This window comes from Solanum verrucosum, unplaced genomic scaffold (genome assembly GCF_900185275.1).
Source record: "Solanum verrucosum unplaced genomic scaffold, falcon-dt-bn FXZP01000194.1, whole genome shotgun sequence".
NCBI lineage: Eukaryota > Viridiplantae > Streptophyta > Magnoliopsida > Solanales > Solanaceae > Solanum > Solanum verrucosum.
The window spans coordinates 1,703,791-1,715,466 of NW_026020416.1; the positions used below are offsets into that span (position 1 = coordinate 1,703,791).

The 11,676-nt window shown below is 34.2% G+C and overlaps 1 protein-coding gene across 3 annotated transcripts in view; it reads right to left on the minus strand.

The window, feature by feature from the left end:
* Window positions 1–8,290, minus strand: part of LOC125840873 (cation-chloride cotransporter 1) — a 34,404-nt gene extending 26,114 nt beyond the window's left edge. The window contains exons 1-4 of one of the 3 annotated variants that reach the window (XM_049519842.1): window positions 7,965–8,290; window positions 5,143–5,280; window positions 4,642–4,720; window positions 2,894–2,985 (exon numbers count right to left, since the gene is read on the minus strand). In XM_049519842.1, the coding sequence (XP_049375799.1) occupies window positions 2,894–2,985; window positions 4,642–4,720; window positions 5,143–5,280; window positions 7,965–8,164 (509 nt within the window). In that variant the 5' untranslated portion in view covers window positions 8,165–8,290. Of the gene's footprint in view, window positions 1–2,893; window positions 2,986–4,629; window positions 4,721–5,135; window positions 5,281–7,964 lie in introns of those variants that run through there. The other 2 variants (XM_049519843.1, XM_049519844.1) reach the window with 2 other exon arrangements.
* Between the last annotated feature and the right edge of the window lie 3,386 nt (window positions 8,291–11,676).

Sequence of the window (11,676 nt, forward strand, 5' to 3'; positions counted from 1 at the left end):
TCTAAATGAATTATGCGGACAACTTTAAGGGGCCGCAGATGACTTAAGCCTTCTATTTATATTCCTATTCCTATTCTAATAGGATTGTATAAACCTAATCCTATTCTAACACTCCCCTCAAGCTAGTGCATACAATTCATGTACCTAGCTTGTTACAAATGTAATTAACACAAGAACCGATGAGGGGCTTGGTGAGATATCTGCAAGTTGATCAACCGACTTCACAAAGTTGACAATCAATCTCAATGTGCTTGGGATTCTCATGAAATACTGAATTTGATGCATAATGTCGATAAAACACAGAGTGATAAAATTACAGTGTGGAACTTCCCAAACCAAGCTTGCAAAGATTGTTTCAGACCATAGAGACTTACGTAATCAACATACAAGGCTACTAAACTCCCCCTGAGCAACAATATTAGATGGTTGCTCCATATAGACTTCTTCACAATGCAGTGGTCGTTGTAAGTGCTCAAAATCTAGTAGAAAGTATATGGATCATGTTGGAATCAATAGACGAGTCGATATTAAACAAGAAAGTCACCAAAAAACTAGCCGGAACATGCTCATATGCCGGAGTATTAGATTTGATAGCTAAAAGTGGTCACAATCTAACAAATAATATTATCTTGATAGGGTCGGAATGATGTCACGACCCAACTAGAAAATAAAAATTATATAGGATAGTTTGAATTGATGGAACGACCCCATTGAAAATGAGAAATAATATGGGTAGGGTCAGAATGATGGCATGACCCTACTGAAAAAGAAACGGGTAGGGTTGGAATGATGGCACAACCCTATGCAAATCAGATTTGAGTCACCGGAAAGACGAATGGAACTATGCAAATCAAATCTGAGGAGTTACTGAAAAGACACATGACGCTATGCAACTCAGTTATGAGAAAGTAGTTCGGAAAAATCCACGGTACTACACAAATTAAATATGAAAAGTAGTCCGGAGAGATGCACGGTGCTACGCAAATCAGATATGCAAAAAAAGGTAGTCACTGGAAGGATGGGATGGTGCTACACAAATTAAATATGAAAAAATAGTCATCGGAAAGATCACACGGTGCTACACATATAGGATATTAAAAAAGTAGTCACCGGAATGATGGCACAGTGCTACACAAATCAGATATGAGAAAGTAGTCATCGGAATGATGGCACGATGCTACACAAATTAATCATGAAAAAGTAGTCACCGGAATGATGGCACGGTGCTACACAAATTGAATATGAAAAGTAGTCATCGGAATGATGGCACGATGCTACACAAATTAATCATGAAAAAGTAGTCATCGGAATGATGGCACGGTGCTACACAAATTAAATATGAAAAGTAGTCATCGAAATGATGGCACGGTGCTACACATATTAGATATAAGAAAGTAGTCACCGAAATGATGGCACGGTGCTACACAAATCAGATATGAGAAAATAGTCACTAGAAAGATACATGGTGACCCAACTTTTGCTAACATAATCGTTGGCCGGACGGGCGGCATATATGGATAATAGCCGCCCGCCGGCAGCGGAAGCTCTTTGATTGTTTACCAAGATCGTAGAGGCTCTGATACCATGTGAGAAATATTGAAAAATAATATTATTGAATTATTGTTGTTTACATTATTACATTGAGACCCTATTTATACACTACAATACAATCCTTTACTAAGTAGGATACTATTTAGTATTCCTTTTTCTATTTCTATTCCTATTCTTATTTTAATAGGATTGTATAAACCTATTCCTATTCTAACAGGATCGAATGCCAGCTGCATTTTGGCAAAGAGGGAGTAGGTGAGCTAGGGTTATGGTTTTGGTGAATTTCGTAGAGGCGGTTGCGTGTGAGATGAAATAGAATATATGAAAATAGGGCTTTTTAGAGATTTATATGGGTCTGCATGTTGCAACTAAAATTATTTCAACATTTGGGCCTAACCACTTCTACTGACATTTTACCTTTCATGGGCCTACTATTTGTATAATCAGTATTCTGCACTTGTTGGACTAGTTTGTAGCGTAAAAATCCATCAATGACTGGGACAACAAATCTCAATATGTATCATCTACACATAAATTTTTAGCTTTATAATTGGTTAGGAGATAAGACTAGGATAACTAATGTCACATTTGACTCAAAATTTGTCTCTTACATATCACTTTACGAACAAGAGAATAAAAGATTGAATTCTACAAAATATTCTCAAATTTAAAATATCTTTATTACTCTATTTTTATAATGTTGAATTTTTAGCCGAATCCCTGCACTCTTATCCATACTAGGATTCATACCCCCTAATCTTAATATTTAGATTTTGCCGAATCTGACTCTCAGATCCGCACCCGTTTCAGACACCCACACCCGAGTCTGAGCAACATAGATTAAGATATATAAACTACACTAATACATTGAGACTATTTATAGACACTACATTGCATAGAAAAATATAATGTACAATCCTATTCCTATTCTAACAGCTGCCTAACAAGTTCTGTGTCAGGAGAATACCAGAGATAGAAGGAAGATCGGCTCACTTTGAGTACCTCACAGAAGCAGGTTAAAATATCAATATCAACCCATACTTGTGACATGAGTAGACCACTAAATCATAACTAGCATAGGGAACATAGTGTAATCTGCTTTACAATTTACTCACTCAACATAACAATCAATGCGGGAATTTATAGAACGCGGGAATAACAAATGCCGAAGTGTTGGAAATGAAAGGAAATTATCCACATCCAGAATGTTGACCATAGTCCTTAAAATGCAGATTTAAGGAAACACAACTTGATCACCTTTTGATAGCTACAGCATTATAAATCTTGTCCACAAAAAGAATCCGAAGAGAACACATAAAGGAATGGATACGATGAAACATACCAAGAAAATCTGATATAGTAGATGATTCCCATAATATTTTGCAAGCATGGCACGAAGACACCCATCAATGTCCCAGACTTGACAGCAGTAGGCTACAACAGCATTCACAGAAAGAGACAATCAGAAAGGCATTCAAAGCTTCATTGAGCAACCCATCACTACAGAATTACATGATTCAGCAATACATGCAAGCTGCAAGTTGTGATCGATGAATATCAAATCTCAAAAGTAAAGTTCTGATGAATGCACAACTACAACTACAACTAAGCCTCAGTCACAAACACGCTGTTGTCAATATAAATCTTCACTTCTTCATTTAAGCCCAACGAAGGTCTGTAATTGTGAAAATTGATTGTAAGCCAAATTACAATAAAAGTAGGAGAAACCAAACAAGTAACTAGAGAAGAATACAACAATATCCCTCACACTCTTCCATGCTGATCACAAATAAAACTGAGAACAAACCTCATTAAATGAAGTTGTAAACTAAAGGGGGAATGAAGGGGAGAGGGGAGCAACCAACAGCCAACTTAACTGTTGATTATGTATTTCAGGCAGCCACTTAAGAATACATACACTCTCACTTTACCACATTATGGATAATTAATAACACAACTACACAATTCAGATTCATCTTATCTTGCACAAATTATGAGTAAAACTGAGATAGTGAGTACAGAAAATCTGTCGACGGACACCAATAGATCTTACAAATTTTTTAGTGAGGATCTCTTATTCTTCAACTTTTTTTGAATATTCTGATATGTATTCTGTCTGCTAACATTTTATTTTTGAGACAATAAAACTTTAAAATCTGAAGATCTCAGCTTTATTATTAAGAACGGTATTCTACTAAAGTAGTATGATAAGCACCATATTAAAGTGTCAAGGAATACATGAATATGGCAACAAGTTCCATGGATCTACTTTTTCTTCCATTCACTCTTGCAAAGAAGAGCAGGAGAGGGAAAATGGTGATCCAGCAGCCTCCTCTAAATCTAAAACTAGATCAGATAAAGCCTTCAAAGATAATTACCTAGTATTTATAACAAATTGTTGACCAATAGGAACCTTAACAAAAAGGCATTGACAATTTGGAATGGTGTAAGATGGTGATGCTTTGTTTAAACTTCAAAGTGAGCTTGAGCATGCAATGATGATTTATCACTAATAATGAATCAACAATATGTTAACATACAATGCATACTTTAAAGTAAGTTTTTCTACACTTTTGTCTTCTTATAACTTCACTCAACCCTTTAGCCACCTTCTTGCCCACTGTTCAGCATTTATGCAAAGATGCAGACCATATATTTCTTTAACCACTCCCCATCACCCTCCCCAAAAAGAGAGAGGAAGCCATAGGATATGACAACAAAGACCATGAAAGAAAGGAGAATTACATGGGAGACTCTCCCTTGAAAGCATGTTACATGTTTCGTCGGAGTTCAGAGAGGATCAGATATAGGAGAAGAATAGAAGAAAAGAGAAGGGCTAGTTCCTTCTTTTGGTTAGGAAGCAAAAGGGTAGAGAGACTAAAAATGGAGTATGCTAAAAATGTGTCTCTTTTACTCCTCTTCCGGCAGTACCAAATCACTGTAGGTAGGTTAGATAATTTAGCTGGAAATAGATTTATATGTTTTCCTCCCCATTCTCTTCCCTTCCCATTAAACCAAAATGTAGTGTCAATGGTTATAACATAAAACTTCAGGAAAATAGAACGAATGATTAAGAACCTATCACAGTACCCTGGGCCGCTCAAGAGCAATAGACACATCCCCACCATCTCTCGGACTAGGTGGCGCTTGAATTTGATCACCTGTCATGCTGAAATAGCAAGATTAATTAGAAGCATAATATTAATCAAATATCAAATACTGAAAAGGAAAGTTGAATTTGAAAATGATAGTCTTGAAAACACAAAATGATAAGTTTATAGGGGCATGTATCAAGTTTTACAAAATTCAAAATTATCTACAAGCCGAGACCCAACCAACAGAAAAACTCCATTATTCTCCAATGTTGTTCACGGTGCTACAGTTTTTAGGCAGTTCTTGGGGAAAAGTGAGTGTGTGTGTATGTGAGAGAGAGAGAGAGAAGAATGGAAGTAAAGCTAAATCATTCAATCAACCACACCTCAAACTAGAACAGGTTGAAGATGTATTTATCATATATATCTAATAGAAGATAAAAGATTTGTAGGCAAGAAAGAATAAAATGTAAAGGACGACGGAATGTTTACCTCTTACCTCTTGAGACCTAGAATATTTACAAGAGAATCAAAGCCAAACAGTTCCAGTTTGGATTCTCTTTGAGGACCGTTGACACTGTGATTGGGCATTGAACCTTCGGGAGCCACATCTGACTGCATATTCACTTTAACTTTCCTGATAAAATTGTGTAAATCAGAATAATGCATAAAAATTATAATGTAAGAACAGCAAAATTCTTGAACACTTAGAGCAAAAAAAGGGGGAATATTGACATTACAATATATCCAACTTTGAGATAATAAGTGTTGAAGTATATGACCATCTCATTTAAAAGCTTAAATCGTTATAGAGAATGCACTTTCATTTATATAATTATTCTCTCCCACACGCCCCTTCGTGAGAGAGCCTGATTCTTTTCATAGGCCAAGCACATGTAAATTCTTTTTAATAATGGGTAGAAATGAAACTAGAACCCACGACCTTTACTTGCTCCGATATCATGTCAAAGTGTGTGACCATCTCATCTAAAATCTTATGTTGTTAGAGAGCGCACACTTTTATTTACTATTCTCTTCAACAAGAATTCTGAGTATTGAAGAATCTGATTAAAAAAAATCCACAGCTCACGCCTCACTCCCGTATCTCAGCCACAAGAGTTAAACAATCTATTAAAATCCTACAGAAATCCACAAGGAATATTTGAATTTACTACTCTATAAGCTGTAAAGGTTTTGAGACGCTAAAGAATGTTAACTCATTCAAGAAAGAAATACAAATTCAAAATATTTCCCACTACTAATCAACATGAAAAGGTAAAGAAACAATCATTCATCCTATAGGCTAAAAAGGACCCACTCAGATAAACTAATTTAGTTCACGTGAGAGGGTATTTTTTCCTGTGGAGTCATATAACCATGTACTTTCCCCAAAATGACAGAATCATCTATCAAGAATCGGTATACCTTAAGCCTTGGGAAGTCCAGTCCAGGATGTATAGCAGCAGTAAAAAAATTAGCAGAAGAAACATCAATGTAGTTCCTCATAAGGCACCACAGAGTTCAAAACTCCCCCCCCCCCCCCCTCAAACCCCACCCAGAGGTAAGAGATAATTTACAGCACCATATCTCCCTTTTTCCCCAACAAAAAAATGCATAATCACGATACGGACTTTGGAGCTTCATTTTTTATGTGCCAGAAATGCTTCCAAGAGTCCTACACTTTCTCCTTCTCAAACTCTCTCTCCATACATTTTATGTTAAGAAGGAAGGAAAAAGCTGACTGGTGCTTTGTCTTCAATTCTCACAGTTTCTCCTTTCGCAAACCCAGTTTCTCAAAGTTTACTGAATGATTCTGCTAGAGGTCTCATAGTTCATAGTCAACAAGTTAGCCAGCATCCAGTACAATTCCTTTCACAGATTAGGTGGCCTAGAGCCAAAATATATTGAAAGTCCCTTAAGCACTTTTCATAAAATTCATACAATAATGAGACACAAGAAAAAGCTAGCATGGCTTGGATCTGGTAGTGAGAGAGCAACACGCGATGTGTGACGTTAGGCGCACAACAGCACATCATGGTATGGAACTCTCTCATATACAAATATATGGAATTTAAATGGAAAAAGGTAGAGGGGTGAACCAACTATCTATCGAATTTTGGACCTTCCAACACTTGCCTCTGAGATTTCTTAGATTAAAAGGTGAAACATATGGATTTGCTTTCTAATGTATGGATCAATTAAATATGATAAAACGAAATAGTTAATTTAGTGAAACTGAGTTGTATTAGAAAATGAAATCGTCATAAACACGAAAAAAAGGCTATACATAGAAAAAGATGAATTAGAATTGATGAGAAAGTAAATACTATATTATTTAATATAATGAGAGAATGATAATCGTTATTTACTCACTCAAATGTACAATCTTTACCAAATTTTGAAAAATATTAAAATATGAAATCTTTTATTAATTATTTTGTAATTTATTATTGTATATAATAGTATAATACTTTATATATTTAGGGCATTTAATATTTGGGGTCCTAAAGCAAAGGCTTCACTTGCCTTACCTCATAGCTGGCCCTGGTCACTTGCCTTACCTTATAGCTGGCCCTGGTTCCTTTTAACTGGATTTTCTATTTATATACAAATAGAAATCCTTCTCAGCACACAACATCTACCGTGAAGAACAAACTTATTTATCAAACTTTGGTCAATTTTTGAAGCCTCAACAAAAATACTCATAGCATTGAAGGTGTTCTATAGACTCAAAATATCTACTTCTACTTAATACCCTATCTCGACATTTATCCTTAAACAAAGTCAAATCATAAACCTTCCATGGCAGGTTAAAATAATCACATGTCAAATTATGAATATTCCTCAATTCAAACAAGTCTGCATAATTAAAAAAAAAAAAAAATTAACCTCAAAGCTATACCAAGAAGTAAGCCTAACTCAAAAGTTGTCCCTTTTTCCTAAGTTCCTTTCTTTGTCAGCAAAGTCAGCTGTGCAAAAAATTGCACAATTTCATTGTAGATCATACAAAACCCTCAATGTGAAACTATAAACCTCAAGGTGGGGGGCCAATAGTCAGTAGAACTAGGGTGACAAAATTCGGTAGGAGATTCCAAAAGCCATACTAGGTGAATTTTCTTAATCTACCTAAACCTTGGTAGGGCAGAATTATCTGGTTCTTAGGTTGATTAGTCAAGATAGTTAGTGTAGGTATGCAAAAGGTGATGTTATCATGAAAAATAATGTGAGAAACTACAAATGAATTAGAAGGGTAAAGGAAGGATTAGTAATATAAATGTAAGTTGGTTATGAAACAAAAAATGTGAGTGAGAGAGAGAGTACTTGAGATCTTGTTTGGAATAAGGAGAGGATGAAGATCGAGGATCAATAGAGGACATCTCCAAAACAGCCCGATCATTATCATGCGCCACCACCGGACTGTATTTTCGTCCCCTAACAGCTGATGGGAACTCATTTTCATCCCCGCCACCTTCAATTTCTCCTCCAGAATCCATTTCTTCTTTATCTCGATTAGAATGCATTGCCTAAATCTGATTCAGATCTGATTCAACCTAGAAATTCAGAGAGAGATCTGACAATTCAAACAACACATCGGTTGAATGTAATTTGTTCTATTTTTCAGAGAGAGAGAGAAACGAAATATGTTGCAGATAAGGACGGGCGGGCGGGCGGGCGGGAGAAGAGAAAAAAGTGTTAAAAGTTTGCTTAATTCTTAACCGAGTTTGTTAATTCACATGCAAATTGACAAAAGCGTGCACCACAAGAACCCAACCCCTTTTTAAACACACCACCTGTTGCGGGGGTTTCCAACGCCCAAAGCAAAAATTACTTAAAAATTTGGCAACAATCCCTCATATATGAATTATGATATTAATAAATAATGTAGGTTCACATGAGTGTTTTAAACGGTGGGACGTGAGAGGTGGCATTTTACTTAACATAGACTGATATGTATGTTTCGAAACATGGGGCATAAGTTATATGGATCTTTAAATTTTTAATCTACAATATCATAAAATAATTTAATGACACAAAATTATAAAGATGCATTAATAGTTTATAATAATTACAAATATGATTAAGAAAACTCATAGAAAAATAAAACTTCTAATATGATTTTACAAGTTTAAATAATGTAATGATATAAAAATTATTATGAGATGCAAATCAACTCTAATATCTTGACTTTCTAATAATAAAAGAATTATTATTTCTAAAAATATATTACTATTGTACTATACAATTTACCCCCCCCCCCCCACCAAAAAAATAAATAAATATATATATATAAATATATATATATATATATATATATATATATATATATATATATATAACTTCTTAGTGTTATGATAAAAAAAATTACTCCATCATAAATAAAAATAAAATTACTTTTAAATAGCTAAATAATAAAATATGATAATTTTGAGACGTACAAAAACCTGAAGAACAATGATAAGTGAAGAAGTAAAATTTCGTTATGTATTTTAAAAAGAAATGTTACGTAATATATAATCACTCTCACAGTGTTACCAACTAGTATATACAGAAAAGGGTCATATTTACCCTTGTACTCTCATAAAAGGGTTATATTTGCCCTTCATCATACTTTTTTGATATATTTACTCATATCATCCAATTTTAGGCACATATTTACCCTTGGACTATGTTTCATGTCAACATGGTGCCTACATGGCACGCCTATATATATACACGCAAACTTTTTATTCATATTGTAAGTTTTACGTATATACTATACAGTGCATATACTTTATTTAAACATAAAGGAAAATACTTAGTACCTATAGGGAATCAAAATATTATTAGTTGATATTAAAAACAAAGTGTTTCCACTTGCTTGTTTTTTAGATAGTAATTCTTTAATGTATTTTTGACTTACTTTTTTGTCAAAATTTTCTGTTTTTTCTATATATATATATATGTATTTTATTTAAAATTTTCTCCTAATTTAATTATTATACCCACCTCGCCCCTTCAGCTACCTTTCACTGAGCTCTCAAACAAATTTTTAAAAAATCTGAAAGCAATTTGAAGAAAAAGCATAAAAAAAATTCATTTTTTTAATCTTTCTATTAATGTTTGATAGCTGCAACTCTTGGCATTTTTCATGGCCGATGAAATCTTGTTTCCCCAATAACTAACACCTACCACCCTACCCTATCGGAACCACCACCATTTTATACACCAGAACCATTATTACTACATTCACAAATGACATTCTTCTTGAATGTCTATCAAGATTCAAGGGTAACTCATTCTTTTTATTTGAAATTATTTTTCTGTAACGATCTGGTAGGTCGTTTTGAGCACTAGCTAGAACCAATTTGACTCTTTCCGTAAAATTTTAAATGAAAATTTTGAACTATTCGTTTAACTACAGTTAATTAGCTAACGGAAAATTTTAGATAATTAATTAATTGGTGGCTAATGGACTACGTTGATAACTTATTTAATATCTTATGTCACTTGGCTCATATGTTAAAAAAAATAGCTGAATTAAGTTGAAGAGGGTTATTATTTTTTTACTGATAATACAACCCAACTGTAGCTCAAACCTGCTAACCAGAGAAAAACGAGAACGACTTCAGGTAAGAAAATGTTTAGTCATACTATATTCTTCTGTATGCCTATATTGATTATGGTTGAATGGGTAGTGTTAATATTATAAAATTGGATGGAGAAAAAAAAAATTAAAAAAAGAAAAAGAAAAAAAGAAGAGCAGCATATAGGGAGGGGTGGATTTCTTTGGATTGGAATTTGAAGTAATTAGATTGTAGCTAAGTATAGGGTGATGTTTAATTAATAGTTGGAGTAATGATTGGAGAGGGTGTGGCAATGGTAAGTATAAATGTTATGTTGAGGTTAAATGTTAAGAAAAAAACATCTATAGTTTTTCATGCTAATTTTCCTTCAATAGAAAATAAAATATCATTTTTCCCTCTCTTTTAAGGTTGGTTGTTTTCCCGAGAAAGAGTGTTGGGTGTACTGTATCATGGGAACATCAATAAGTTCATGATATTGACAGAAATTAAGACTTAACCCTAGGCTTAAATTCAGAAATATGAGACTTGGCATATTAGTTGCCATCAAGATTTAGGTAATTGATTATAGATTTGGGTGACTTTTTGGGTTTAGGCTAGACATATAGTAATATGTAAGTCTACAAGCTTGTTTACTTATGAATTGTACTGATTTGATAGATTGGGAATATTTGGAAGCTCTACGAAAGGAAAAGGCGAAATCTTGAGGATTTGTGATGCGTGCTCGACATTCAAGGTATGTTAAAACTTTCAGAGTTCGTTGAAGGACGTTTTTCTAATTAAGGATTAAAAATAGAATAGACAATAGGTAAGGGAGAAAGATGGAGGTCTCCTACAATGGTGTGATGGGCATTGGCACGAGGACTAGTGTTATAAAGGGAAAATATATTACTATAGAATGACGGATTGTAATTCGATTATATGTCATACCGATATTTGATTGATTGAGATGCATCTACACTTGTTTCACCTATTTTGTGGTGTAGATCCAGTTTCGGATACAAACATATCTCGTGAAGCTTTCTGAGTTCGAGTTTGGATTATCTTGGAGTTGTGGTAAGTTGTTTGGCTGTTCCGCAGCCCACACCTCCCTCTATCTAATTATTTATTCTGTTGTTTTAGTATTCAGATATGGTATTTCTTATGTTTAGACTTATCATTTTAGTTTCATATTTGCACCATATTTTAGAAGCTCTTGTACTGATGACACCAAAATCTTGGGTGGTATTTTAGCTTTTTGTAATTCACACTTATGCAAGACTTAATGTTGAGACATTTTACTTATTGCTTATCTTTTCACCTTAATTATTTAGTTGAATTGGTAAAACTAGTGGGTTGACTTATATATTGGTTAGGAACACAGGTGCCATCACGACTTGTGAATTTGGATCGTGACAATTTGGTATCAGAGACATAGGTTTATCGGCCTCATGAGTACAAGAGCAATGTCTAGTAGACTCTTGCGGATCGAT